The sequence below is a fragment of the Rhopilema esculentum genome, chromosome 4 (genome assembly GCF_057945365.1).
Source record: "Rhopilema esculentum isolate cy_ngs chromosome 4, ASM5794536v1, whole genome shotgun sequence".
In the NCBI taxonomy this organism is placed as follows: domain Eukaryota; kingdom Metazoa; phylum Cnidaria; class Scyphozoa; order Rhizostomeae; family Rhizostomatidae; genus Rhopilema; species Rhopilema esculentum.
The window spans coordinates 3,232,137-3,259,849 of record NC_142818.1 but is presented as its reverse complement, the minus strand read 5'-3'; the positions used below and the strand labels follow the sequence as shown (position 1 = coordinate 3,259,849).

General features: G+C 35.8%; 3 protein-coding genes across 4 annotated transcripts in view; 1 reads left to right on the top strand and 2 right to left on the bottom strand.

Annotated features, from left to right (window-relative positions):
* The window catches only part of LOC135691333 (alanine--glyoxylate aminotransferase 2, mitochondrial), a 55,200-nt gene extending 32,959 nt beyond the window's left edge, over window positions 1-22,241 (top strand). For both annotated transcript variants that reach the window (XM_065209169.2, XM_065209170.2), the window contains exons 17-20: window positions 895-15,860; window positions 18,060-18,100; window positions 19,206-19,254; window positions 21,938-22,241. In XM_065209169.2, coding sequence (XP_065065241.2) covers window positions 895-996 — 102 coding nt within the window. In that variant the 3' untranslated portion in view covers window positions 997-15,860; window positions 18,060-18,100; window positions 19,206-19,254; window positions 21,938-22,241. The remainder of the gene's footprint in view (window positions 1-894; window positions 15,861-18,059; window positions 18,101-19,205; window positions 19,255-21,937) is intronic.
* LOC135691335 (histamine H2 receptor) lies at window positions 3,971-6,599 on the bottom strand. The gene has a single exon (XM_065209173.2). The coding sequence runs from the start codon at window positions 6,597-6,599 to the stop codon at window positions 5,388-5,390; it is 1,212 nt and encodes a 403-aa protein (XP_065065245.2). The 3' UTR covers window positions 3,971-5,387.
* Window positions 21,055-26,775, bottom strand: LOC135691339 (nuclear envelope phosphatase-regulatory subunit 1). The gene is made up of 6 exons (XM_065209178.2): window positions 26,587-26,775; window positions 25,077-25,148; window positions 24,409-24,482; window positions 23,851-23,960; window positions 23,404-23,458; window positions 21,055-22,291 (listed from the first exon to the last, which is right to left on the bottom strand). Exons 1-6 carry the CDS (start codon window positions 26,645-26,647, stop codon window positions 22,253-22,255), a joined length of 411 nt encoding a protein of 136 aa, XP_065065250.1. The 5' UTR covers window positions 26,648-26,775; the 3' UTR covers window positions 21,055-22,252.
* Between the last annotated feature and the right edge of the window lie 938 nt (window positions 26,776-27,713).

Here is a 27,713-nt window from a genome sequence, read left to right as displayed (position 1 = left end):
CATTTTGCGCAAACTTGTGGTAGCTGCGTATGTTTTGTGGTGGCTGCGCCGCATCGAGTTTCACTTGAGTCACCTCATTGATCTTTATATCCAATCAGATCAGTTTTTTGTGCATATGTCTTTGACTCTTTTAATAACTAGCAGCTTAAAAAAAATTTACTAGTAGAAAGAAATTGAATGATATGAATATGTATTTATAAATGTTTGAATATTGTCCTGTAAGATGTTGCAAGTTTTTATTGAAGCATTGAATTATTTGAATAACCAAGTTGTTCTCACTGTTGTTCCGCTTCATCTAAGGCTTCTTAATTTTGACTGTCTGTTTATGAATAAAATCTTATTAACAAATCGATTCTTTGCTGTCGTCTTACTAGGTTATGTCACACGGATAAGGCACAAGACCTATAAGTTTAAAAAGTAAACCTGTTCTTCAAAAAGTTTTTTTTCAACAGTCCGTTCTCCTTCTTAACTTTGTCAGCAAAGCACACCAAGGGCCCAACCTCTTTCGAGACTGGCTGGTCTGGTCTTAAGACAACATCTTGCCAAGAGGCTACTCCAAGGAAATAATTAAGCTAAATCTAAAAAATGAAATATATCACTGATGGCACCGGAAGTTTTCCGAGAGTGGGGCTTTGCGAGGGCTGAAATGTCTTTATCTTTCAACTTTGTAGCAACTAGTTTGATTTTAACCTTCAGACAGGGGGTACCGTTAGGGAATCCTGCCCCCTAGCCCTATATGTTTAGTTTTAGTGTTGTACTTCGAGGTTTTAGGAGGAAAATTGGTTTGAGATCCTTTCTGATTAAGAATATTCCGAAGTTCATGTTTGTTTCGGGCTGCATTCCTCACCAAATGTCTGTTTCTTGTGATAAAAGGCTGTGTTGTTTTTCACCCAGGTATTTAGAATCAAGCCACCGATGTGCATCACCCAGGCTGATGCCGATTTCTCCTACGCAGTACTCCGTAAATCAATCAGAGAGCATTTGGAGGGGTTATGAAGAGGTTTCTATATTTCTACATTGATACATTGGCAATTCAAATAATACAAAGCAACGGTAGTTTCTAATAAATTATGTGCGAATCCATTATTTGGAGCGGGTGTTGTAAGCTAGAGAATTTAGAAATATCTAGAGTTGGACTGAGTGTAGCTTTTTGTATCCATTTTTTGATTTGTTAAAAGGAGGCTTTGAATTCTGTCTGTGTAGCTGTGTGAATATGTGTGCTCATTTCAAATCCGGCCTTTTCTTTGTAGCTAAAATGGGTAACAATGATTTCTCAATGAAAATGTCTTTAAATAAGTGATTACAGTGTGATGATCATGCAACTATTGCACTTACATTTAGCTCCAACCCATTTCCCAATCATTCCATTAAAACTATCAAGCTCTTAGTTGATTTTATTTCATTTGTTCAACAATTTGGATTTCAACAGATGCAAAGTACCAGTTGTGTACTGAGGTATCTGTTTGAGTTAACATTTCTCGAGTTTCTTATCCTGGTTGATAGATAAGTTGCTTATTCACAGATAGATAAGTTGCTTTTGATTTTGTGCGGCCATTTGCTATCACATTGCATTAAGGCTACTAGTTCAAATCCTGTTGCATTTTTCTGGCCAGGGCAGCTTATGTCTAGTGACTGTCTTAAAAGCCTCCGATGTGCCTTGTTTTTCATCACGCTGAAAGCTACTTACGTCCATCTTTTTTATGTTTAGAACCTTTGCTTTGCTCAGGAGCTAGCTGGGGTAAACAGAAAAGTGAATACCCCTCTTCTTGGCAAACTACTTCCTTAAGGATTTTTTCTTCATAAGAATAGTTTGCAAATGTTCTTTAACCGGAGTAAAATCAAAGCCAATTCTGGCAATTAGTTTTCCATATAAATGTCATAGCGTATTTTAAAAATATTTGCTTATAATAGGACTTTTATTACCATAAAAATATTTAGTTTTAAATGACTGACTTTATGAACACCTTATGCTGGCTTTTTGTGCTGTAATTAGATATTCTTATATGCGTTTTCTTTCGCATCGTTAAGAAACAGTTGTCCAATAACTTATATCCAACGTAATTTTTAGGATGAGATCCATATATGTACACTTACGTGACAACGTATTAGGACGATGAATAACAAAATGGCGGCTCCAAACCAGCATTCTAACATTCATTGAACAAATCTTGCTGTTTTGGCGGGATTCTAGAAATGGTGTCAGCAAAAACGCGATTCCTAGCAAATTCAATTTATTTCCTACCTTTCTATGATAGAAAAGTAACAAAATGTCAGGGAGAAATGGAAAATATCAACGTTTTAGCTTCAATGCCGAAAACACAAAAGTGACCAGACAGAGAATGAGAAGCAATTAAATATTTGGGCCTAGCGAGTCATTTGTTCGCTGAAACTGCAAGAAAGTTTGGTTGCAGCAAGTCTACAACACATGTTATTTACATGAACAATAAGTTAACAATGCCGACTAAAATTAAAAGAATGGTAGGCCAGGGTAGGCAGACTATTGGTTGGGCCTAATGGCATCTGCAAACTGGCGTTGTGTGCGAAGTCAATCAACGCTGAATATTTTTGTCCAATTATTTGTGGAAAGTCTCCAGGCAAGTACAGAAACAAGTAATGATTCTTTGCGAAGACCATTTATTTCTAAGCAAAACAATAAACCTTGATATGCTGAAATTGTGAAAAAAATTTCAAAAATAACAACATAATGGTCTTTCAATAACTCCGTCAAAGTCAAGTCCTTGATGTAATTGAAAACAACTAGTCATCATAGAAAAATTTAGAGAAATGAAATCTTTTAAGACCGAAAATAAGCTCTTTCAGCATTTTCTTGAGATTTCCTCCTGTATCCGAAAATATTTCATTGCAAAATTATTTCGGTGAGTTCCAATGCAAATGGCGGCTGCCAGATTCCTGGAGAACATCCGAGATCAAGCTAATTGAACTTGTCTAAGGAATCTATACATGTTTATTTTTACAATTGGGTAAACTTGCAATTGAAAATCTCAACCAGCAATCTCGTTATGTTCCACCGATTTTCTATGTTGTTCTTTGAGCAAAGGGTTAACCATATTTGCTGAGGCGATCGTCCTAATACTTTTGTCACGTAATTGTATATTGAATTAAATCATATATATTGAATTGACTCTTATTATTTAGACTGATCCTTTCTGTGTTTAAGAAGGTCCGCTTTAAATTCCAACTGAAAGTTTTAATCATGATTGTATGCATTCCAGCGATCGTTTCATCCGTGATTTTAACATGTATTCAGCATTGATTTTGTAAAACAAATTTTAGCGGACGATAAAAAGCGATTTAAAATGAAATGTTTGATATATTTTATGTTTCACTATTGAAAGTCCTGGTGGTTTCTGGCTAGACATACAAGTAGTGTATGGGTGTACTAAACCTTCAAGTCTTTATAAAGAATTATGTGCTATCCTGTATTTGTGTGCTGTCCAAAGACATTCGTGCTATGCAAGGGCACATTCTTAGAGTCCTTTCCTCAATACTGAATTCTTCAAACCTTTTAAAGCAAATATATTTATCTCCACTCAGTTGAATGCAGACACTTATTTTCTTTGCACTGACCAACTTGTGGTTCAAAACCAGGCAAGTTCTTTCGATTTTGATTTGGCTGAAGCTTGCGTTCAGCATGATACGCTCGAGTCGTTGTGTTTAACAAGATTCTCTTCTAAAAAATGCGTTTGTGCATGACTTCACATATGGGCTAATAGCCACCGTTATAGTTGAAATGACGTCAAATAGCCTGTTTAGTATTGATTGTATTCAGTGCTGTTTGGCCTTAAGAGGGGGGCTGCCTCAGTCGTTTGAAGGCTTTCTCGTCTTCATCTCCTCTCATAGATATCGTGATGTATCGTGATGTTTCGTATCGTGATGCTGCCGTTGTGTGAAAACTCCCATCGTAAAGCAGTTATCTCTGCAAGCACGATAAAACAAAAATCACTCGGTGTTTATAGCTTGAACATCGTAGAATATCAGTATATTTACATAAATGAATACATATAACAGGCATTAGCCCTTGCAATTACTTGAGAACGAATGCATTCAGTTATTTACAGTGCATCTTACTCGTGACTGCTATTCACATTAAATCTAAATCAATTTGTGCAGCATCTACAGCTTCAACTCATACAACATGTCGAGACAATATTTACAAAGCTTTTAATAATATGGCAAGAAAGTAAGAGAACTATCCTAAAATGCTTTACTTTTACAATAGAAACTGTTTTGATAGCTGAATAGTATTATTCACTCTACTATATTGATGATTTTACACTAGTAATAAGTCGCTAGCTTTTACGTTGACGATGTCTACAGAAGATCATCAAAAATGCTAGACTGCAGCTTCTCGAAGATGCAAATCATCCACCAAGGACTTATTATTTTCACGAATGCTTACATCATTTCTTTGAGCTTTTGAAGGGCTCAGTTAAATTAAAAGATGCATCCCAGCGAAAAGATAACCAATGAACTGATCTTCGAATGAGAAAACGAGAAACGATGTTAAAGCGAGAAACGACGCTATGACGCAATAGGCTCATTGCTATGACGCAAGGCAAATTCATTTAGATTACTTTACTTCACAAATTCATGTCATATTGATGTCGACGCTATCTTCACTTTCCACGAAATGCGTGCTGAGATGGAAATACTATAGTAAAAGATTTTATATCAGTTTAACTGCAAAAACGCTCGCAAACCGTACATCATATTGCTCAAAACTTGTCAGATAATTGCTAAAAATGTTTCTGCCGAATATAGAAGACGCCCAAATTTCTTATCATCTGTCTGGGCGCCGACGTGGAATTTGCCGACATTGAATTTGCCGACTTGGAATTTTATTGATCATGTTTTTTGCTGACAAGCCGAACTAAATCTGTTTGTAGCTGGTTTGATGTGGAAATAGTTTCCTAGCTGGTTTTATTCTATCTTGAATTTATTTTACAAATGTTTTACCGTTCAAATTTAGGTTGATTTTCCTACAAAACTCATTTTTAACTATTACCCTTCGAACTCATAAACGTGTGTCTGTTACCAAATCAACACTCGTTCAAACCATGCTCTATGCGAAGCTATGTTTTTGGAATTGTTTTTGGCAAGTTTTATATGGATCAGCCTGCTATTCTTCTTAAATGGAATTTATTTCTACAATGAGATTTTCACTTTGTAATTTTGGCTTTGATCCTCTCTCTGGTGTTAACTCTCTTACAGTTTACGATGTTCATTACTTACATCACCGCAACGTCTAAACAGGCCTTTTGACCAGCAATTTTTATCTACAAAGCAATTTATTGTCCTGGAAGAAACATTTTTGCTTTTTCCACAAATACCAAGTGTACTGTCCGTTTGATTTTGAGTCAAATCGTTTAGAATTTGTGTTCTTCTGTTCCATCTTCGCCTACACCATAGCTTTTCGATGCATCTCTTTTTCTCTTTGATTTGACTTCATAAGAGTTTTTGAAGGACGTCTCCGTTAAACGTCTGTTGAATCGTTTTCCTAGCATTCTGTGGACAGTAAAGCTGAATGCTGTGCGGAAATTCTTGTGCAATAATGAATATATGAAAGGATTCAACGTGCAGTTCAGTGGCGGCAGTATTAGGATGAATAAATAATACATAGCATGAAATAAGTCGGGGTGTTCTCTTTGGAAGCGTGACCACCACTTTTCGTTGAGGAGAGCGTGCAACGTTATAACACAGCTTGGCAACCAGCATACCAGGAATGCGCCATAGACAACTGACACGGATTTCATTGAATTGAATTGCTTCATCCTTCTTCTTCGTGCTGTTTTGCACTCTCGCTTTAACTCTACTTCCAGAGCTCCGATCGCACGCACATGTTTAAGTGCCTCGTGAAGTATCACCAGGTATATGATGCCGATTGCAAAAAGTGGTACTAGCAGGACAATCGTGTAGACTGATACCCAGTAATACTTATTCTCAATACCGCATCGAACAGCCCCTCGAATTACCAAACTTTTCAGTGCTATTCTGTTTGGCGATCTCCAGTCAAATATTCCAAGGCCAGCCCACGTGGCAGAATAGAGCCAGACGAATGCAATTGAGGCGAGTGCCCGTTTTTCAGAAATGATGCTCGAGTATTTCAAGGGAAAACTGACTGCAATAAAACGGTCAATACTGATGATCAGGATGTTTGTTATGGAAGCGATGTCGAAATATGTGCTCAGAACAAGTACAGTCTTGCAGGCAATGTCTGTTGAACAGAAAGATCCATTTTTAATTGCTGTCATGATTCGAAATGGCAGTACAATAAGCGGAATAAGTATATCACTGACAGCTAACGATATTATGAAGTAATTAGTGACCTGCGAACGAAGTGACGAAGAATACAGTATTCCAGCAATTACAATAACATTACCCACGACAGCAACTACAATGACTAGGATCAAAAACACAGTTATGCCGATGCCACGTGCAGATATTTTCGATGTTTGACAAGATGACTGTATTTGATTCGATGCCGTGCTGTTGCTGAAGTTAGAGCTTGCTGACGAAGCGCAGCTACTCATCTGAATAATAAGAAGAAACACAATCTTGGTGGCCTTTCTCGGTGCCATTCTGCTCTAAATGATGCCGTTTTCGCTGCGTGCTGTCTTCTGCTCTCTCAAAGTCGTCCTTGATACTCAATTCAATTTTTTCCTTGGAAATTCATCTTTTTGCAGCTGTCTTACTTCAGGTGTTTCATCAGTTTCCAAGCAATCATTGCATTCAATCAACCTATGCGATGTCCAAACACCTTGAAAAGAATGATATCAGAGCATGTCATTCCAAGCGTCGCCTAATAACTGATCGTATATTACTGATCGTATACTGGTGTGTATGAATACACCTGTGCAAATGTGAGTTTCTAGACTACCTCAGTCGTTCATTTGAGCACAGTTATTAAAAAAGCTTTCTATGTAAAAAGTAATGACGTTTGTTGCACAAGGCCGTTCAATCTCAACTTTCATAATTGCAAAACTGCGAATATGGACAAACGTTTCTATATATTTGCATTATATATAGACAGTTAAAGCAATTGTGTGGAATTTCTACATTGTATGTATGCTACATATTTTGCTTGAGTCATTATATAAGCAAATATTGCTGGTAGTATATTCTGAAATGACATCTGGTATAAGTTCCACCAATTTATTTTCTATTTTTCATCATATGAATAATAACGTAAATGAATGAAAGGTCTAATTTTTTTCATCCTTCGACGATAGATTTTGAATTGAAAATAACGAGCTCATTAAGCCATCATTAAACGATGACCTCCCTTTGGCGACTCCAACGATATAAGTTGCCTCGCTCCCAGGTCACTCGGTGTTTGTGCGAGGTAAAGTTATGACTTAGAGATGCATCTTGCGGCAAATTCCTTAGGGCTGGGAAACGAATTCAAGCAGTCAACGTAACAAGGTGTCTACTTATCGTTTTCAGCTAAGTAACTGAATTACGCTAGCACAAACAAATGTGGACACGTTGTTGAATAAGATTTTTTTATGTAATGAAGAATGCTGGATCTTCCATAAAGTTTTTTTCAATAAGGAGTATACTTATAACATACAATATATACCAAGTTCCAAAGCAATGTGTTACAGTCGAGTGAAGAAGCCGAATAAATTGCCTAGGGATATTGATTTTCAGATTTTTGAAAAATAAAACGGATATCCGAAAGGATAAGTGTGCCATTCACATCTGTCTTTCAATCATTGAAATTGAAACCTTTTAGCGCTTAGAGCTGCGATTTCCAACCTTGGCTAGCAGCATGCTCGAAGTGTTCCATTCTGGCAAATAATTGCTGTTTGTATCAGTTATCATAGAACAGTTTTTTATGTATCATAAAAGATAGTTCGTGCTCAGTTTCATAACACATGTCCATTTGTGGAAGATTTAGGAAAAAGCTATATGAAAGCACAGTATGCTTTTATAAAGAGGCAGAGTCGAAATACCTATGTCAGTTCTCAAAACATCATTTCTAAATATCGTTTCAGAGAAACAAGGAATGGTCAAAAATAGGGCCATAAGGAAGGTGCTGAAATGCTGAGTTGACCTAAACCGCCAATTGGTCTTTTGTGGCCTAAGAGCCATGTGCCACCATGTCAGAAAAATTTTGAATATTGACCAAATTAATCTTCAGTTCAAGGCTGGCTTACCCTCCTTACAACTACCTATTGACGCCCGTCGCCTTATCTTTGTTACTTTCCAATAAAAGTACTGTCGCACCACATCCATTTTGTTTTTAAAGAGTTAAGCCGCTGAGAGCAAGGTGATTGTGACATGGACGGCGGTGGCCAATACGGATAAACTGTATTGACTCGTTTCTCTTTAAAGTTTGAGCTATGGTCATGAATGTTAAGACCACTATTAAATCAAAATTGCTCGTGAAACCGCCAACGTTCTAAGATGGAAATACTCAAACTAATGGACTTTTAGCTTAATTTTCAAAATGGTGGCAGCTTCTTATTTTCCTAATCCAAATTAATAGACCAGAGTTTCATTGTTATATATAACTTGAAGGTAAATATACTAAGTTGCATGCTGTATAATATAAAAGAATATAACTAGGAATTTAAGCAAAATTGTACCAGGAAAAAATGGCGAAATTATTAACGACGTTTTGAGCATAGCCCGCTATCAAGATTTTTAGAATGATCGAGGTAAACATTGCAAAATCCTGTTAATCAGGTGCTCCTTCCCCTAATTACTTTCTATTTAGTACAGGTACAATTATGCTTAATAGAAACAATGATTATAGCCAATGATTATATTTTAAAAATCAAAAATTGACAGGGCAGACAACAAAATAATGAGAAATGTTTATTTTTTGCTAGATTTAAAAAATTCTGCCAAATATACGATATTATGTCAAAAGAAATGGAAAATTCTCGGGAATATCACTGCACATTCTCTACATTCAAAGAAGCCAGCGAGGTTCATCGATATATAGCAATGCTAGCTTTACTTAAAGGTTATAAATCTTATGAATTATTTAATCACATGTGATATTTTTTAACTGCGTGTGTTCGGATTCTCATCAATATGTTAATTTGCATAGCATGTATATTAGTTGGACATTTTAACCATTCTCTGCACTTTCTGGTTGAAAAGGTTAATGCTTTTAATACCAAGGCGATATCTTTTGCGATTATTTTTACCAAAGACGTCTTGTTTACGTCTATCAATTTATTATAAGAGTTCCTGATATCCAAGAATATAGTCGTTTACAGTATTTAATGGCAAAACTCTTTCGTCATCGTGCTCAAGTTCCTTGCATGTTCCAAAACATTGCGACTCAAGATAGATCTGCAAACCAGTTTCAGCTATTGTCTGACTCCTACATCTTGGTACGCGACCAAGATAATAGAATGTCTGGTTTCAAGACAACGGATATTTTTCTAGACGCTTACCTGATATCTCTGTCTATTTAAAACGTACAATAAATGTGGACTTTATTCAAGAACGTCGATTCTAACAATCTTTTGGTGCTACAAAACTTGAAAATTGCTTTGAAAAAGCAAACAATTGAGTAAACCAAAGTTTTTCGTCTGACACTCTTCAGAGTTTCAAACATCAGAACATAGATCGAAAACTCTACGCTAGGAAATATATATACCCAGTTATGGATCGAAATAGGCCAATCAGAAACTTGAGCACATGACTGTAGAGGTTGACCAATCAGTGCCGCTTGCCTATTGAGAATGTTACCAATGGAGTTTTAAGGTGAAAATGAACTCTTTTTGTCTACACAATAGCGGCTTTTGTGCTTATGTAGATAGATTCAAAAACTGCTAGATGGAACAACGATCGGGTTTTACTATGTTTGGTTAAAATGTTTAATCGTTTTGCTGGGCCCTTATGCGCTGTATTCATCCACTTCAGGCAATGTTGGCAATTTGTAGAACTAAGTTTTTGTTGAAACACAAGTGGTTTTATTTCTAGTAAGCTGCTTTGAGCCGCGTATCCTTGTAGAACAGAGGTTGGTGTAAACACCAAGATCAATCTTCGTCAATGAAAGCCCTAAGTTATATGTTTTGTTGTTATCATGGCCATTGAACGCCTCATCGTGAATTAAATCCCACCATATCGAGGCAGCTAATTTTGCCGGGATGTCAGCTTTGTCGACCCGGGCAAAAATTAACCTTATTTCACTTGTTGAGTTACTGTGCACGTTATTTCACTTGCAAAAGTTAAAAGTAAACATCACATTAGTGCAATTAGTCTCGATAAGAAGAAAAGAGATCTTCTTATGATGGTGAGCTGATTTCAGCCTGACCTTTGCAAGCCATCACACACCTACTAGGAATTATGCTATCAATTTGTCATAATTGTCTGACCAGCCTTTTCATAGGATACACTCGGGGACATATCCATACCATCCAAAATTTCCTTCACTTAACGCTTGATAGCTGTCAATTGAATCATCATACGTCTCTAATTGTCTTTAAAGCGGCTTGGCCTAGTTTGGTTTCAGTATCGTGGAATCATTTTATCGCTTATTATTCAAACCTTGAACCCACAGATTTTGGTTCTTGAACCTTTTTTCTTCTGACTTAGTTGTCGAATGACAATGAGACAGAATATCATCCAGCAGTTTAATGGAGTGTTAATTCAAATTTCCCACTACTTCTGACAAGCTTGGGTCAATAATGGCACATGGATTGACATTGTAATAACATCCAAAGGCAAAGAATACTTCAAATATCATTTTACGCTGCCCTTTTGGCTCAAGGCTGTCCAACTGTAAATAACAAAGTAACTAAATCCGGTAAAAAGGATACACTCTAGTTCTGTAATCAGATGGGGCCTCTCGTATGAAAAGACCTTCACATCCTGTATTTTTGCAATTGTACAACGTTTTATTCTAAGTGCAGGATTATCCTTATCAGTATGTAGCAATTATAAACAGGACTCCTCCACCTAAATTTTTCAACTGAAGGGAATTTTTCCTGAACATACAGCCCTCGACTTAGATATAACATCCACTCTAAACACCCATAAGAAGTTATAAAAAAGCTAACTAAGCGATTTTGGCAATTAACCATGTTTTTCGAAACTTTTAACAGCTATCTTTTCTGTATGGTTTGCCATTTATGCGTCTAGTTGCATGTAATGGCCATGGGGTTGGCATTGTCTATTGCTCTCCATAGTATCGTACCTGTAGTATCGTAGAGTAATTAGCAAGTAAAGTAGAATGTAATTTGTATTGTAACATTTTATCTGGAAATAAAAAAAAATAAAACATTTATGCGTCCACCATTCAGCAGAAACTTGTCCTCAAAACCTTGATTACACAAGATTTACTGACGATTTAAGACATCTGCAAAAATGCCTGCATAATGTGCTGTTTGCCGGTAGAAAAATTGTAAAGTCTATTACCGATTGTCGTGGTTATTTCTGTTACTGGTCAGGTCTCTTTTATGGGAACAACGAGTCTTTCAGTGCCTGTGAACAGCGACTTATGCAACATTTCAAAACAACTTTTTTATGTTATATATGATTTTAATTAAAAGCTGTAAATGTTTATGTTCTATACATTCGTTTTTACATGCTTTTATAGGGTTCTGGTGGTTTTACTTTCTATTTTTTACATTTGACAGGACGCATTGATACGAGGGTCACTCCGAAATTATTGAGGTTTTCAAAATTCGCGCCAAATCCAACGTTGTAAAACAGGTTTCCTTAAACTTACACATTTATAAACTTTGTTTGTAAATTCTTGTCCATTTTAACCAAAATATATTTTTTTTAACAAACTTTTAAAAGAGGGGACTTTCATTTTCAAACGGAGCTTGAAAGATGCGATTTTTGTGCAATGATATATTGTGATTTTAAAAAGAGATTAAACATGAGGAATTTCTACAACAACTAGTTGCAACTTTTGAAGATCGTACACCATCAAGGGTAACTGTTTTTCGATGGTTTGCAGAATTCAAACGAGGGAGGGAGAGTCTGAAAGATGACTCCCACCCGGGAAGACCACCAACGGCTGTGGTCCCCGAAACTAAAGCTGCTGTGGAAAAGCTACTTAAAAAAGATGGCCGAGTGACCTATGAGGGGATGCGGAAAAAGTGAGCATTGGATCGACAGCATTAAAAACAATTTATCACGATCATCTTGAAGTGAGAAAGGTTGCAGCTTGCTGGGTACCCCATTGCCTAACAGAGGCACAAAAAGACCATCGGGTAAACTGGTGCCAATTTATGCTTGAAAAGTTTGATAGTGGAAGGTCCAAAAGTGTATATGACATCGTCACAGGTGATGAAAGTTGGATTTACCAATTTGACCCAGAAATAAAACGCCAGTCGTCAGTTTGGATCTTTCGGGAGGAGCACCCACCACAAAAATTCAAGCGCTCCAGAAGCGTCGGCAAAAAGATGATCGCTTCTTTCTTCGGAAAAATAGGCCATGTGGCAACAATTCCTCTTGGTGATCACCGCACAGTTAATGCAGATTGGTATGTAAACCAGTTCATACCAAAATTGTTAGATTCATGGCGAGAAATGTTTAATGACTCTCTAAACATCTTTGATCGCCGTCAAACATCTCAGAGCAAGACTGAGCAAGACGGAGCAGGGCTGAGCAAAGCTGAGCGAGTGGTCAAGCGAACTGAACTTTTTACTGAGCAGGCATGTTGAGCGTTGCTCAGTGAAATGTTCCGTTCATTTGACCGGGGCTTTAGTCACCCACTCACCATATTCACCCGACTTGGCACCTTGTTACTTTTTCCTTTTCCCTACCATCAAAGAAAAACTGCGTGGAACGAAATTTGATAGTCCGGATGAAGCCGTGGAAGCATTTAAAGAAGCGATTTCGGACCTTCCTGTTGACAAATGAAAAATTGTTTTGCTACTTGGTTTAATAGAATGAAACTTTGCATTGATGCTGATGAAGAGAATTTTGAAAAGCTGTAAAAATTTGAGCCTATTGTCATAAGCCGTTTTTGAAAATGTCAATAATTTAACAGCAGCAGCCTTGTAGTGTTTAATTTTAATCCTGTATGAAAATTTCAGTTGCATTCGCCGGTGGCTTGATCGCTACCTTGAGTGGAATACTCCTCTCAAAAGATCAGTTTGACCTGAATTTCCACTGTCAGGTTCAATACCAGTCTTTCTTTCCCCTTCTATCATAACTGGAGATCAACAACGCCCTGACTTGCTTCTCAAAACCAAGGAAAATTGTCTGTACGCTTTAGAACTAACCATAGGCTTTGAAACAAATCTCATCTGCAACGCTAGCAGAAAGTCAGCAAGTATGCCAACTGGTAACTCCTGCAGCTCTTTCATCGACATATGTCACTCTCTTTCTACTGACAATCAACAGAAACGTTATCTTATCTCCAAACTTTCAAGCCTTTCCATTCTGCTGTAGAAACTAAACTTGGACTAACCTAGAGCAACTGCTTTTTAAATATGATGGGTTTTGAATTTAATTTGTTGTTGTTGATCTTTTCGTTTTATCGCTACGATTGTAAAAGTTTAATTTTGTGAAAACAGGTCAGCCAATTACAAATTACCTATGTAATAGAGAGGTTTGCAACTGTAGTTTGAACTGGAATTGTTAAAGTTTTAATTTCATGTTTTGATCTTTTAAGCACAGTAGCCCAGTTACTTGCGGAGAACTGCTTTTCAAGGGCCCGTGTTAAATCTAAAGTTCAGTTGGACTTGTGACGTCATCAGCCTGCCATTTTATTTGCGTACGACCTGCCTAGCATAAAGATATTGTCTTAGATTTGTATTGATATCATCATAACCACGAATTGAATCTATTAAAAATCGATTTTTGAGAATATCTGACGTCAATGGTCACGTGAATACAAGGTTAAGAAGCATCTATCTCAAAATGGTTTTAGGTTAATTCTTGAACGTGAAATTATCATTGTTTTTTAGCATCTCTTCAGAAATCGGTGTGATATTTAATAAAATAAAAGACAAATAACACTTTACAAGTTAACTATGAAAGCATTAAAGGTGTGTCCCTTATCTGGAGTGAAAATTGAAGTTGAAAATCTTGGCTGGCAATTCTAAAAGATGTTATGCAACTTACGAAATGACTGCATTCCAAGGCTTGCCATAACTAAACATACCCAAATGATTTTCTGTAAGTGAAACCTTCGTAAGAACCCCAAGCTGGAAGAATTAATAATTTTACAAAACCTTCAGCGTGGATGATGTGACAAATGGACTGAAGAACCAAACTATTCTCCCGCATATAACCCTTTTATGTTGGAAAAACTCTTTGCGCTCATTTTGAAATTCTTATTCCGAACTAATTTTCATCCAGGAAATGTATGACTTGCAGAATATAAATTGCAAACACTTTCAACGGAATGCTTTCATACATTTAATGAGAAGAGGCCTACTGTTTGTTTCGCTTGAACAACGAATAAGCATCTCCTGAGAATTTTGACCAGAATGACAGCAGAAACACATAATTTAACCAGTAATTTAAGCTATTTTCTATTTATCTTTACTCATCCTAAATAATATTCCCTTGCTATCAGCCTAATTTTGTTTGGTATACAAAAGCAAAGACATGTCTTAAAATTTGATTCAAAGATTAACTTACGCCTTGATTCTATTGATTGTTTTGCATAGAACGTGAATCCACATAGCGTATGGTGTGATTATTGTATTTATCATAAGGTTTCATGAAACATGATACCAGTAAACAATGTTTTTTGGGACAAAGCTATAAATATTTAGCGAATGATAAAGCACCATCAAATGATTAGCATTACCCTTTAAAGGAACTGAAATATCTTTTCATAACCAACCTGTTTCTTTTACATAACTTTTCATGTTTCTTGTAACGTCAAAAAGAGCTAATTTTCTTAAAATTATTAGCTGAATTAAAATCATGACTCTGGTACCTAAAGATCCAAGAAGATGTAGCCACAATAATTAAGCTTTCTTGGAATGTATCCCATATATCAATATAAATATAGGTATAAAACCAGATATTATTTCTTATGTTGCTAGCGTTGCAAATGTGTGGTGGAAGGCAATAACAGTATGACGTAATACCTTTTATGTTTATGCAATGACTTGCCTAACAAATTTATTATGGTACTTTGTCGATGATGTTGTTGAGGAGAACATGTTTTAGTATCAAGGTAACAGATGGGAAAACAAGTTGATGCTACTCACTGTTCCAGTTCTTGGATAAATAATGATGACAGGCCTAGCGATGCGGCGTAACAAACGTCATCATCCTCACACTTCTCCCGTCAAAATGTCTCTAATACCACAGCCTGAAAAGTGTTCTTGGATCCAAAAGGATGTCACTGCGAATGTGTTCAAATCAATACGGTCTACCAAACATATCAATGAACTATGTTTAAGCGTTCTCAGATTTCCAGCTAGTCAAACGCAGGGCATTCTTGATGGAAAAGCAAATCCAAACAATAGATCACTCTGTCGCTTCTCGATTCCTCCCTTTGGCTCTGGGACCAGCTCTTAATTACCGATAGCTTTAAAGTGAAATCCTTCTAGCTTATCATGTTTGCGGCGTGATCTGCTGGAACTGAGCAGAGAACAATTCGTCAGTTGAGGAACAATAGGTGCAGCATTCGGCAAAGCACTTACAAAAAGAATTTCTGATACAATTCAAAACACTGAATCCACGTTCGTATTTCATTAGCACAAGGGCTGATTTTCTGAATGGGACGGTACTTACTTTCTGTAGCTTTTGCAATGATCTTCTGACCTGTGTCTCTTATAGTCAAACAGTGTGGTTAAGTCTACAAAAGAGGAAGCAACTATTGATCGTCAGACCGAATTCAAGTTACGTATGATAGCAAAATAATTTGGTAAGCAACGACAAGACGAAAAGCTGTGAGTACATTGAACCACCAAAGGAATTTTTGATAATTCTTCTTCAGTTTGCTTCATCTTAACAAAGATAGCCTTCAAACCACAAAGTGAGACTTTTCAGGAGGGCGGTATGATTTCAAAGCTTACTAGGTTCCTTACTAGATTGCCTGGCATAGAAAACGGGGTACCAAGCTTGCTCCCTTAAGAGGTTTTGAGACAACACCCTTCCTATCGTGGGAAAATGATGTTCAAAGTTTCCTTTGCGGTATGCTGTGCTTTTGGCAGCTTAATTGATGGAGAAACATCATTGATGTAGTGATGTTGTCAGTCTGTTATCGAATAAAGTGTAGGGCCCAGCCCTGCTTGCCCAGTGACATTGCTGTTTCGTCGCACTGCTGATATTCCCTAGAATGTCAAAATGCATCTTTACACTACGTACAGCCCCTCTAAGCATTTGGAGCCTTGATATATGAGGCTATTCCTATTGATTTAATGAAGACCTAAACAATTCAACTCATTTTCTTTAGACACAAAAACACAGGAACCATTGGAAATGAGTGGCGTCGTTTGCAGGTCGCAGAAACAGTGATACTTACAGGGCCTGAGCTACAAAGTATCTGATGACAGAGTAACTTTATTGATACGATTAGAGATATTTAGTTTCCAAAAACGATAATCAGAATTAACGCATTTCTTTTTCCAATATATTTTACAAAAACTATTTAGAAAACTTTTCATCTCAATAACTACTCGTTACGCTAGCTCATCTTTTATTTCTGACAAGTGGTGTGACTGAGGTGTGCACCACTCCAAGGAGCATATCAATTATTTTAGCTAGAAAATCCCCGAAGAGTCCCGAAATATCCCATTGTTCTGAAAAAATGACTTTGAACGTGGTTTGAACGAAACAGGAAAGAAGCAGATGTGTGCCAAGCGCATTAAAAGTTATTACCGGTGCCAATTTTCAACAAGATTAAAGCCCTGAATTTGAAGGACAATGTCAATACCTAAGAAGAACCATATGATTTTTCAACTAGACCAGAATTCACTTGTTGAAACAGGTCTGGGGAGACGAATAACTTCTAAACTCCACTTCAGTTGTACCTATGGATTACTTTGTCCAAGGGAATATAACAAAATTTTCTAATTCTAAACTAGAACATTTAAATAGAAACTTATAATTAGATGCCTATAAACTTAGAATTGTCCTAGTAAAGACCCCTGAATGGCTGGCACGAAAGCTAGCTTTGCTGACTGTTCATCTTTCTACGATCGCAGTGCTTTTGCGGCTAAATTCCATCACTGCCTTTGATACATTATCCAATTAACCTAGTGCTTATCACAAAATTTAACTTAATTCATTTATAGCAAGTTCAAGAACGTGATGTGACAGCTCATAATCTAAAGCAGAAGGTTTTAACTCAAAATAGTTTCTAATATTTTCCCACTGAAAGTTGACACTCAATAAGTTCAAGAGCAACCTGCAAAAGACTAGGACACTTTTCAACTGATAAACTGTTTTTTACAAGATTAACCTTTAATCTATTCAATAATTATGCCAAAGGCAACTTTCAGGTTCCCAACCTTTACTCATTGTATTATCAATTGTCCTGACCACCTTGGGTATGAGTATTGTCACAAATGACATATCTATTATTCTATGTTAACTCATTTGTTACTTTGGCACCCTTCTTATTTTGCTTTGACTTTATTGTATTCTACTAGCTATGCTATTTCTTTTGAGATAAAATGAGCATTTCTTATTTATTTTATTGTAGCAATCTCAATAACTTTTAATCTAAAGAGGAGGGGGCTATAAGTTGATACATTGAATGAACATTTGCCAATATTTTATTTTGTTGCAAATTATTTTATCTTTGTTTTTATATTGATATATGATCCCGTAAATCCTCTAATCGGCCCCCCCCCTCGGAAAAGCCCCAACCTCGAATAAGCCCCCACCCTAGAACTACAAATTGTTAATAAGCCCCCCCTCCCCGCCCTCGAATAAGCCCGCACTAAATTCATACTTTTGGTAGTAATTAATTAAATGCTCATAAAGAAATTCCTACTAAAATAAGTGAGGTCTTTTTACAATGTCTTCTTAATGTTTACAATAATTTTATAAGCCTCCCCCCGTATAACCCCCCTCCTCGAATAAGCCTTCATCCAAAAGTAAAATTCGAGGATTTACAGTAATACTATTCCTTCTTCTTACAGTAGGTACGCGTATATTTACCTTTTGCAGCAATGGCCACATGGTAAGCAAAACACTTTGTTCCCCTTTGCATCTTGTTTGAAATTTAGTATTGTAGAGTAGCTTGTTGGTACCGTGATCAGTAAATTAGTATTTTATGTAGCTAATGTGAAAAACCGTCTGAAGCAGGCATTGTATCAGAACTGTTTTGGGAACCTTTTGCTTTACTGCGTTGTAAAGCAGGTTGCATTTGATTAGAGAATTGAATTCTAACCCATATCTTTAGTCAAAGTTGTGACTGTATCCTCCAATAAGACATCAACTGACTCCAAATATATTCTAGCCATTGACGCCATGCTTGTTCATTCACGGACTTACCGTGAATTCTCTTTTTAGCCCCCTCCTCTCAATCAAGCCTCCCTCTCTTATTAGCCTCCCTTTTCAGAAAGAAAAATTTATATTGCCCCCCTCTCAATTTAGCCCCCCCCCCCCCTAAAAACTTTCACTGATGCAGAAATAAGTAAACTTGACAAAAAACAGAGACTTTCATTTTATTCATTGGTCGTTCAATACTTCGCATCAAGTTAAAATTCACAACATGTCTCTTCCAGTCACGGCAGATCCGAAGACAAATATTTAATTTGCATTAAGCACGGGCTATGTGAGAGCTTTTTAACAAGATTACAGGCCGTTGGTACTCTGAGGGATGAAGTTGGCCTTTTCGAATGCTCGATTTCAGAACGCGACATGGCCCAAGAAGATATTTTAGAAATAATAAGTGATGACGATGACGATGACAATATTATTGATATAGAAGGCTGATCTGATGTTTTTTATTTCGCAAATAACAAAAAATTCGTTTACCACTATGAATGGTTTTTATTACAAAATATTTATTAGCCCCCTATCTCAATTTAGCCCCCCTCTCATATAAGCCCTTCCTTTAAAGTGCTGAAAATCAATAAGCTCCCGGGGGGCTTAGTAGAGAATTTACGGTAACAATAGAACGGGGTGTCCAAGTCAGAGCCAAGATATTTTCTACTTGGTGCTACATTTGCTTTTGGTTATAGAGTAAACTTGTTCGGGTTTGTGAGTTCAATTCAATTTTTCCCTGATAATAACTACGAAAATTGTTTGGTACTCTCTTAAAACTGCTTTTAATATTTTAGGTGTGCGACAGAAGCAGATGTTTTGGTCTTGACCTACTTACATTTTTAGGTATGTGTGTTTTAAGTCTGACTTAGACACCTCTTTGCCCGAAATTTTTGCCTATTTTTCGAAAAATATCTGCAGAAATGGTTCCGAAGAATGAAATTTCGAAAAACAGACGTTTTTGACGAATGAAACCAAACGACATGGGTCACTATGGATCAAGCAAGCGATAGCAAGAAATTTTGTTGTTGAACAAATTAATCAGTTATAAATTTAGAATCTCTACGTGGGTTGACAGGAATTCAGAGACGAAGATATGAAATCATATTTGCGTATGTACGTCAGTTTGTAATTTGCAGTGGCTTTCTCTCACCTGTGTTAATGAACAGCTGCTCAAACTATTAAATGCTTGCAATCTCGAATAACACAAAATAGAAATAAAGTTCATGCATTTTCCAATTCTTTTCGCTTCTGTCAAAAATAATTCGATGAATTGTGTATAAAAAGCAGACTGATTATTTGTAGCAGATATTTCAATCAAAAAACATTAGGGCATATTGCAATTTTTGTTTGGTCTAAAATTTTTACCAAAAATCATCTTTAAAACGTAGGTAGGATATTCAAAGCACTTGTCCGGGATTATTGGAGGGGTTCACAAGGAATCTTTATCGAAAGAAAAGAAAAGAATTCTTCAGGGGTACAGCTATTTTTGCCAACCAAAAGGCGTGTCTTTCTCCCCTAGGGTGTGGTCACGTGAACAATTTTATATGCAGCTTTCATGCATATCTATTTCATTTTTCATCATTGAAAAATTCCAATCTCAAGTATCCTCAAGTATCCAAATGTTAACACGTCTTTTATCAGTTATACCTATATACCACAGTGGAAACTGCCAAGGTTAATTGTTTTTTGGTAACATACTGTTACCATTAACAAAATATACGCATTACTATTAGGGAAAGTTGAACATACGGTATTATTAGCCCTTCAAAAAAGTATCTTTTTTAAACATAATATTGCCTTGCACAAGACATAGAATATATTTTTATTCTATTATTCTTTAGAATATATTATTATAAGACTACAGTTAATATTTTTATTCATGTTTTCATTTCGTTAAATTTCTTTGACCAAGGAATTTTGGTAACGTTTTCTTCACATTTACTTACCCCCTCCCCCTTTGGCGACGCCCCTGCCTATTACAAAGATGTTTCTTCGCCTTGCGATATAGTTGCAAAATTATATACAAAGTTTCGGGGACTAGTGCCTCAAATAATAGCACTGTTTGAATGTATAGCCTTAGTTAATTAAGCAAATCATCAAACCAAGTAAAATATCCCTAGGTGTTGTTCTCGAAAAATTTTTCTGGCATGAAGATACCGATTCATCGTTCTGTCATTTAGTTCTTGACGTCATATGCGCAGCGCTCTACACGCGAACAACAGGACGGTTCTATGTTCTAACTTCACGCATAGCATGATCAAGTGGTCGTTAGGCATCTATTCTGAGCATTGCAGAAAGATTGCTAAAAAAGGCAGGGAGCCTATATGCTCAACATTGTACTATATATTATTATCTGGATGGTTTCCTTAGGTTTTGTTCCACGTTATAACAAACAGCATAGTTTTTATAGATTTTGTCATGCATTTGAATATAACCCCTGCCCCCTTCTGGTCATCATTAGTGTAATGTCACAGTGTCCTTGCTCGCTAGTGTAGCCTTATACAAAGCTTAACTTGCAAAAGACTTACCCTCAAGCAGGGCTATTCAGTATTGGTATCATTTAAAGTGGATTTTTTTTCAAATGACAATACAATTGGTGCAGAATGAATAACTTGTTAAGAAATTATTGCAAAAACGCAAATCTTTCACGATATAAATATTTTTGCTTTATTAACATTTCATCTAATTTTGAGATAATTATAATTTGAGGTAATAGCAGCTAATTTTCAATGACATCTCAAGCGTACATCTATCAACCGCCAATAAACTACCATAAGTGATATATTGCATCACAAAAACCGTCTCCAAGTCAAATGTACATTTGGAAATCTAGCAATATCGATTACAATTCCAACAGATAAATGTAATAGCCCCGGGGTGTCGCTCCCAAGGGTGTCGTTCCCTATATCGTTGCATAGTAGTTTTTGGTAGGAGTGTAGCCTGTAGTATGTGATTTTTTAGCGGAATATAAAAAATTCAAACAGAACTTTGATATATGATTATTTTAATCTGGGATTCATGTCTATGATTATTTCAATCTAGGATTATCTAGGATTATCTTGGATTTTAAATTTGTACGATATACGATTATCTTAATTTAGATCTCGCGGCGTCGATTATTTCAAACACAGCATAAGCGAAAACAGACAGTGGAGTTTAATCACTGGGCGAAGACAAGAAATCATAACCTTAAAAAGAAATAGAAAGGGAAATGTTTAAACAAAAGTTTCTTCGAAATAGCCTAGATGTTTCATTGAAAAAACGAAGTTTCAAGTTTGGGGGTTCTAGACTTTGTATGACCTTGATACCGAAGCAAAGCAGGGTACCTATCTGATTAGATTCAAAATTATCTGTTTAAATTTTTTTGTTTTAATACTATAGTTCAGACTTCTAAATAAGAAAATGTTGTAAAAAAGTATCGAAAATTTCGTGGGTAGAGTAAGGTAAAGTCAGGAGGGGTTGTGTATTGTATTGTATTGTTTTTAGATCTATTGAATTATTTATTTTTGTTTTCCTGTTATTTTAGATGCATGACCCCTTGTAAACCAGCATTGCTGAATGGACTACCAAACAATGTTTTGAAAGGAGAAGGAAGTTATACATTTTTAGGTGTTATGCCGTTTCATACTATACGTACTCTCACAACAACCTATTGAGGTAAGATAAAAAAATATTTTCAATTTACAAAGAGTTGAAAACAATATCTAACATCATACAGACATTAGCGATTATGATAGCTTTCTCACAATCAGAACTATCTATGGGTCCTTTTCAAGGGAAAGCTATTTGCACGGCAAATTAAACTATAGTTTTCAATCTTAGTGACAAGGGTCGACACCAGCTACTTCCCTTGTGTCTTCTTCAAAATTAATCGACCACGCTGAAAAAAAAAACAATATACATTTATAGCAAGTTACATATAAACAAAAAAAATTTTATGGCAAGTACACCCAGGGCGATATGAACAACGATGTCTAATTTTGATCAAGGCTAGACAAGCCAAATGTACACCCTACGTTTCATTCCACAAAACTGGTGAATTTCCAGTGTTTGCTCAATTAAAAATACTCTTTTATTTGACTTCTGCCTTACAAGCGAAGTTTTATTGTGTAAGTTGTTAAAAAAACGAGCAATTGGCCAAGGTAATTCCTATTTGGTACCAAAGTTTACATTGTCAAACAAAGAAAACCAATATGCAGGGATTAACTGGGAGGGGCTTGTTTGCCTTGGGAAAATATTCATTCATAGCTGTAAAAGATATATCATAGTGGTTTTATAATAAGGTCAAGACAGGAGACTTTATTCTTTACTTATGAAAAAAGAAAATTCATTGAAAAGTTATAACAAAAAGTATGTCATTAGGCTCCAGCAACCAGAAAGAAACTGTTAAATGCCTACATAAAGATTAAAAAAATAAATTTATAATTGTTCCTAGGGGAAATTGCACATGGGCTTGCTACTCCAAAGGCAAGAGAAATGAAGAAGCATATTGGTCCTTTCCAAAGGCTACAAAAAATGCATTTAATTTCTATTGAAATCCCGAAATATATAAAATATGTTTTAGAGAAAAAAACTCTGAAATTAATTTTTTTCATAAAAAACATACTTCAGCTGCCTGTGATTGCTCCTAGAAAAATATCAATTTAATGCATTTATGCTGTTTATATGTTGGGTATAAACTATTAATTAAGTTTAATGAACTAGAATGGTGGATTTTTTAACAATGTTTTGAGCCTGACAAATCTAGTATGTTTTTCACACAGTTGCAGGAGTTGAACTTTTAGAGTGTAGGGCAACAAACAGCTTAGGTACTGACTGATAAATATTATTTTAGACAATCAAAACATTCACAAATTAACTATTCATTAAAATACGAGTGAACGAGTTTCTCATGATTATTTTCTATGAATCTGTAATTGATATCCTATAAAAATTCTTTACAGTAACAAACAACAATAACTGAGCTAAATAATGAAACTAAATTTTCTTTACCTCATCACATGACATATTAAAGTCTTGCAGTGTTAGCTGCACTCTAGCTAAGATTCTGAATGCCATTAAGGAAAACCTGGACAGATGTGGGATTAAACTTCATAAAATTCATTCAAATTGTTTAATGAGATGCCAAAAAGAAAGCTTTGCCTAAGGTTAAGTGAACAGAAATGTCACATATACTCATAAATTTCACAATGAGTTTTAATTTAGGAGATGACAAACTTTTTTTGTAAACATCACACTTTTCTTCAAGCCAGAAAATCCTATAATGATAATGTTATCTTTAGAAAATAATTCTATGTGAGGTGAGGATAATTTGCTAGGTATAGATACGACATTTGTCATAAAAGTCACAGCAAATTATATTATTCATCATACACCTTTTATATTATTCCTTGGCAGCTACAACTGAGTGTCTTGCTATCAAAATACTGAAAAGGATACAGTTGTGGTGCCCTTATTCTTTTATGTGCACCAAAAATGATGAGTATGATCAGTGAAATACAGCTAATTGTGAAAAATTTGTGAATCATCAACGACTCAAGAAATGAAATCTAGAAAAAACAGAACAATATTAGCAGTTAATAGGATAGGATTTCATAACATCCAAGGAAGGATGCCATCAATAATATTACTAATGAAGATGAGATATATGAAAGTCTGGCATAGAACAGCATCTTTGCTCAGTGGTCCAGATAAAAAATGATTTTGGACGTATAAAAAGACAAAAATTTGCAAAGACCCCTTCATGATGGTTAGATGAACGGCAGACGAGGTTGCAGGAGACCAAGAACCTTGTGGTCTATAAAAATCATTGAGAGGATAGACTCAAGGTACATCCCAGCCTCAAGAGCAGCAATGAATGGGTAAAGGTGGAGGACTATTGCATCCAACTTTGAAATGAGCAGAACTTGATGATTATGATAATAAAAATGTTGCTATGTTCTGATAAAAAGAGACAATATAGGTCTCAAACAATTAAAGTTCCAAAGGTTACAAAACCTTTACTGTTTTTTCATCCATTGCCCAGCCAAAACTACCAATTGCAATGCAAACAGAAGTCAGTGCCAGTAGAACTATCAAATATGAAATATCAATTTACAAATGATAGAAGAAAAAACTAAGCATTTTATTAATAAAGATTTGGCAACCTCGCAAATGGTTACAATGAATACTTAATTAAACAACCAAAAATACATTTTCACATTTTCAATGCATTAGCGATTCATTTCCTCTTTTTACAGGAATTATGGAAGGTGCATATTCCAAGGTACACAAGACTATTTAGACAAGACATGGCAAACTGAATATTGAAAAACCTATAAAATATCAACTTTCTGGTATTTGAAATAAAATCATCCTTGCTAAACTGGCTTGACTCATCATTAAAGAACATATTAGTTTTGTTACTGACTGGCAGATAGCCATGTTGCACTTTTCAACCCGCTACTATTACTCTCTCAAGGGAATGTCAACTGGTCACATGAAAAAAGTGACAAAAAAACTAATAGAAGCCCTTTATACACTATACAAGCCTTTAAAAAACAAACTTTTAAAGTATTGATTATAAAGGTAGGATGAAGATACAACTGGGTATTTTGTTGGAATGTATTGTGGACCAGAACAATGATATAAAAAAAGTTAATTTATAGGTTAAACAATTATCATACTTCTCCATCTGTTTGCTTGTGGGCCTAGAGATGACACATACTCAACCACCCTCCTTTCAAAAGCCTTTAGATCTGAAAGGATGAAAGCTTCAAAAGTATATTACATACATATAAAAAATTTTCTCATCAGATCATTCTTTCAAATATAGATTCTTGACACAGTTCAGTTACAAAAATTTTTTTGTGTGAAGAAGAACACACACCAGAAATGAACTTCCCGAACAAAAGTAAAATGCACTGTTCAGTGGTTAATATAATATTCAGTATCTCAATAAACCAGGGGCTGGGAATTTTCTTAAACATTAATAAACAGGGGATATTCTTAATAGACTGATTGGGATATGAGTTGGGGATTTGTACAGCATCAAAAAGACATGGTCCACACCAAACTGGGGTACACACCTTTGAATAGGCTATCTGAAATAAGGAAGATGACAACAAAGCTTTTTGAACACCAGATTGGAATTTTTGCCTTGCACTGGGGATAAATCCCCAGTGCACATCAAGTATCAGCCGCAATTGCAGCCACGCAATTTCTATCAAAACGTTTCATCTAGCTGAACAGGATTCTCCTTTAACTATAAAACTTATCTTGTATGTACTTAATAATTGACGCATTTAATGGAATTTGAAATTGAAAACCTTCAGAGTTGCAGATCATCTGGGACGTCATTACTTTTTGCTTGTGTACACACAAGGCTGGTTTTTGTACACACATATGCCAAATAAAAGCAAAAATGTGAAGGGTAATTTTATCATGGGAGTAAAACATCATGGGACAGGATGATCAAATTAATTACCATGCACAAAGTTTGAGCAGATTTTGGTTTATGGAAACTATTCTCATCTGGTTGGGTCCCCCTCGTTCTTGTTTTTAGGAATTATGATAAATGTTTATCTTTGCTATATTGTCTTTATTACCACTAATGATTTTACTAATGTTTTTCTCTGAAATGTAAAACCTAATACCTAAAAGTTGCATACTGTGTTTTTATAGTAATTAGTCTCAGCCGCACAAAATCTTTATCTGTGCTATTTGCAAATGCACAATTTTCATGGACATGAAACAGATCCCCTGCACATCTTTCAAAGATTCCAACCTGGGTTGAAAAGCCCCTTCCTTACTTCAGGGTGTCTTGCCCTAGATAGCCTTGCCCACTTGTAATTCATTATAGGAATCCGGACGTTCACAATGCAACATTTAATTCTATCGAGTTTTGATGACGTCAACTGGGACAAAATCGTAAAGACTGATGTGGAGTAGAGGCTATTATACTATTAATTCTGATATCAAACTCTTGGGTGGTGTTAATGGCCTGGGATTTATATCAAACAACGCAATAGTGAAGTTAGGCCTTACATTTTTTTGAAGTAGTCAGGGAAAATGTTTCAGGACCTACCAATGTTTTGCAAATATATATCCCATTATGTACTATGATCTATATATTTTACTATACCCTAAAAACGTCGTAAATTCTTGTTTTGCTTTGCTGTTTTCTTCCTTACTTACCTTCTGCTTGCACTTGCTGGGATGGCATATCCGGACAGGTATTAAAACACCCATTCTCCATCTTCTGTTCAAATTGTCACGTTAATTTATCCTGCCTTTCTAGAAACCGGCATTCAAACAATCAAAGACGTTTTAGTGCTTGAAACCTTGAAACAGATTGGCAAGAAAGCAATAGGCCTAATCATGGGAGAGAGATAGAATCCTCCGCAGTAAATGGCAAACTCTGCTTGGTTACTTCTTCACTGATTGTTTTTTGTTATAAATACTCCAGTCTGTTATACGCTCCATAGTTTTGTCAAATTGTCAATCGATGTTCTTTCTTGTATTTAGAATACTTACCCCATAGAGATTTTCATTTTGGTATTATTATATGCTTTAATTTCCGACCCACCGCCTTTTCCGACGTCACTAACTATTGGGCACATATCAGTAATGTCCAAACTGGCAGTATCAAATAAAATCGAATCAAACTTTTTCATTCAGCAACAATCGTACAAGCTTTAAAGGTATAAAATTGCTAAGATTACAATAGACACGCAAAAAATTACATAACATTGCTAGGATAGTTAAATAAACGTCGCCAAGGGCACTGAGGTAAACCCAAAAAGTTTTCGCACCCAGTGCCCTTCCTGGGTTGATTACAAATACAAATAATTTGGTTTACAATATGTAATTCACTTGTGTACATGAAAAATATCAAGGTTTAAGGTTTTACGTGATTTGAATTTTCATAAGCATAAAAAACAGCAACAGAACAAATCAAAAAATGGGGTAGAAATAAAAATAAAAATTAAAAAGAGAAAAAAACTAGAACTAACACGGTAGAAAAGATAAGAGAGGGAACATTGCAGTTAGTGTCAAAAATGGCTTGCATTGGAGGAGGTTGAACTTGATATTCACGATATAATTGAGTGCTTGACTGAAGATTCGTGATTATCGAAATGTTGCAATAGCCAGTAACTCATAATGACCGACAAAATGGACTCCAACGTAGCAAGAAAAGAATCCCCCCAAACAGTTATTGTTACCACCAATGATATACAAGCGCTTCTATATCATTGTTCATCATACATTCATTCGATCATTTAATCTTGTAACCTCTTCATTCAGGTTTAAGAATCATATCT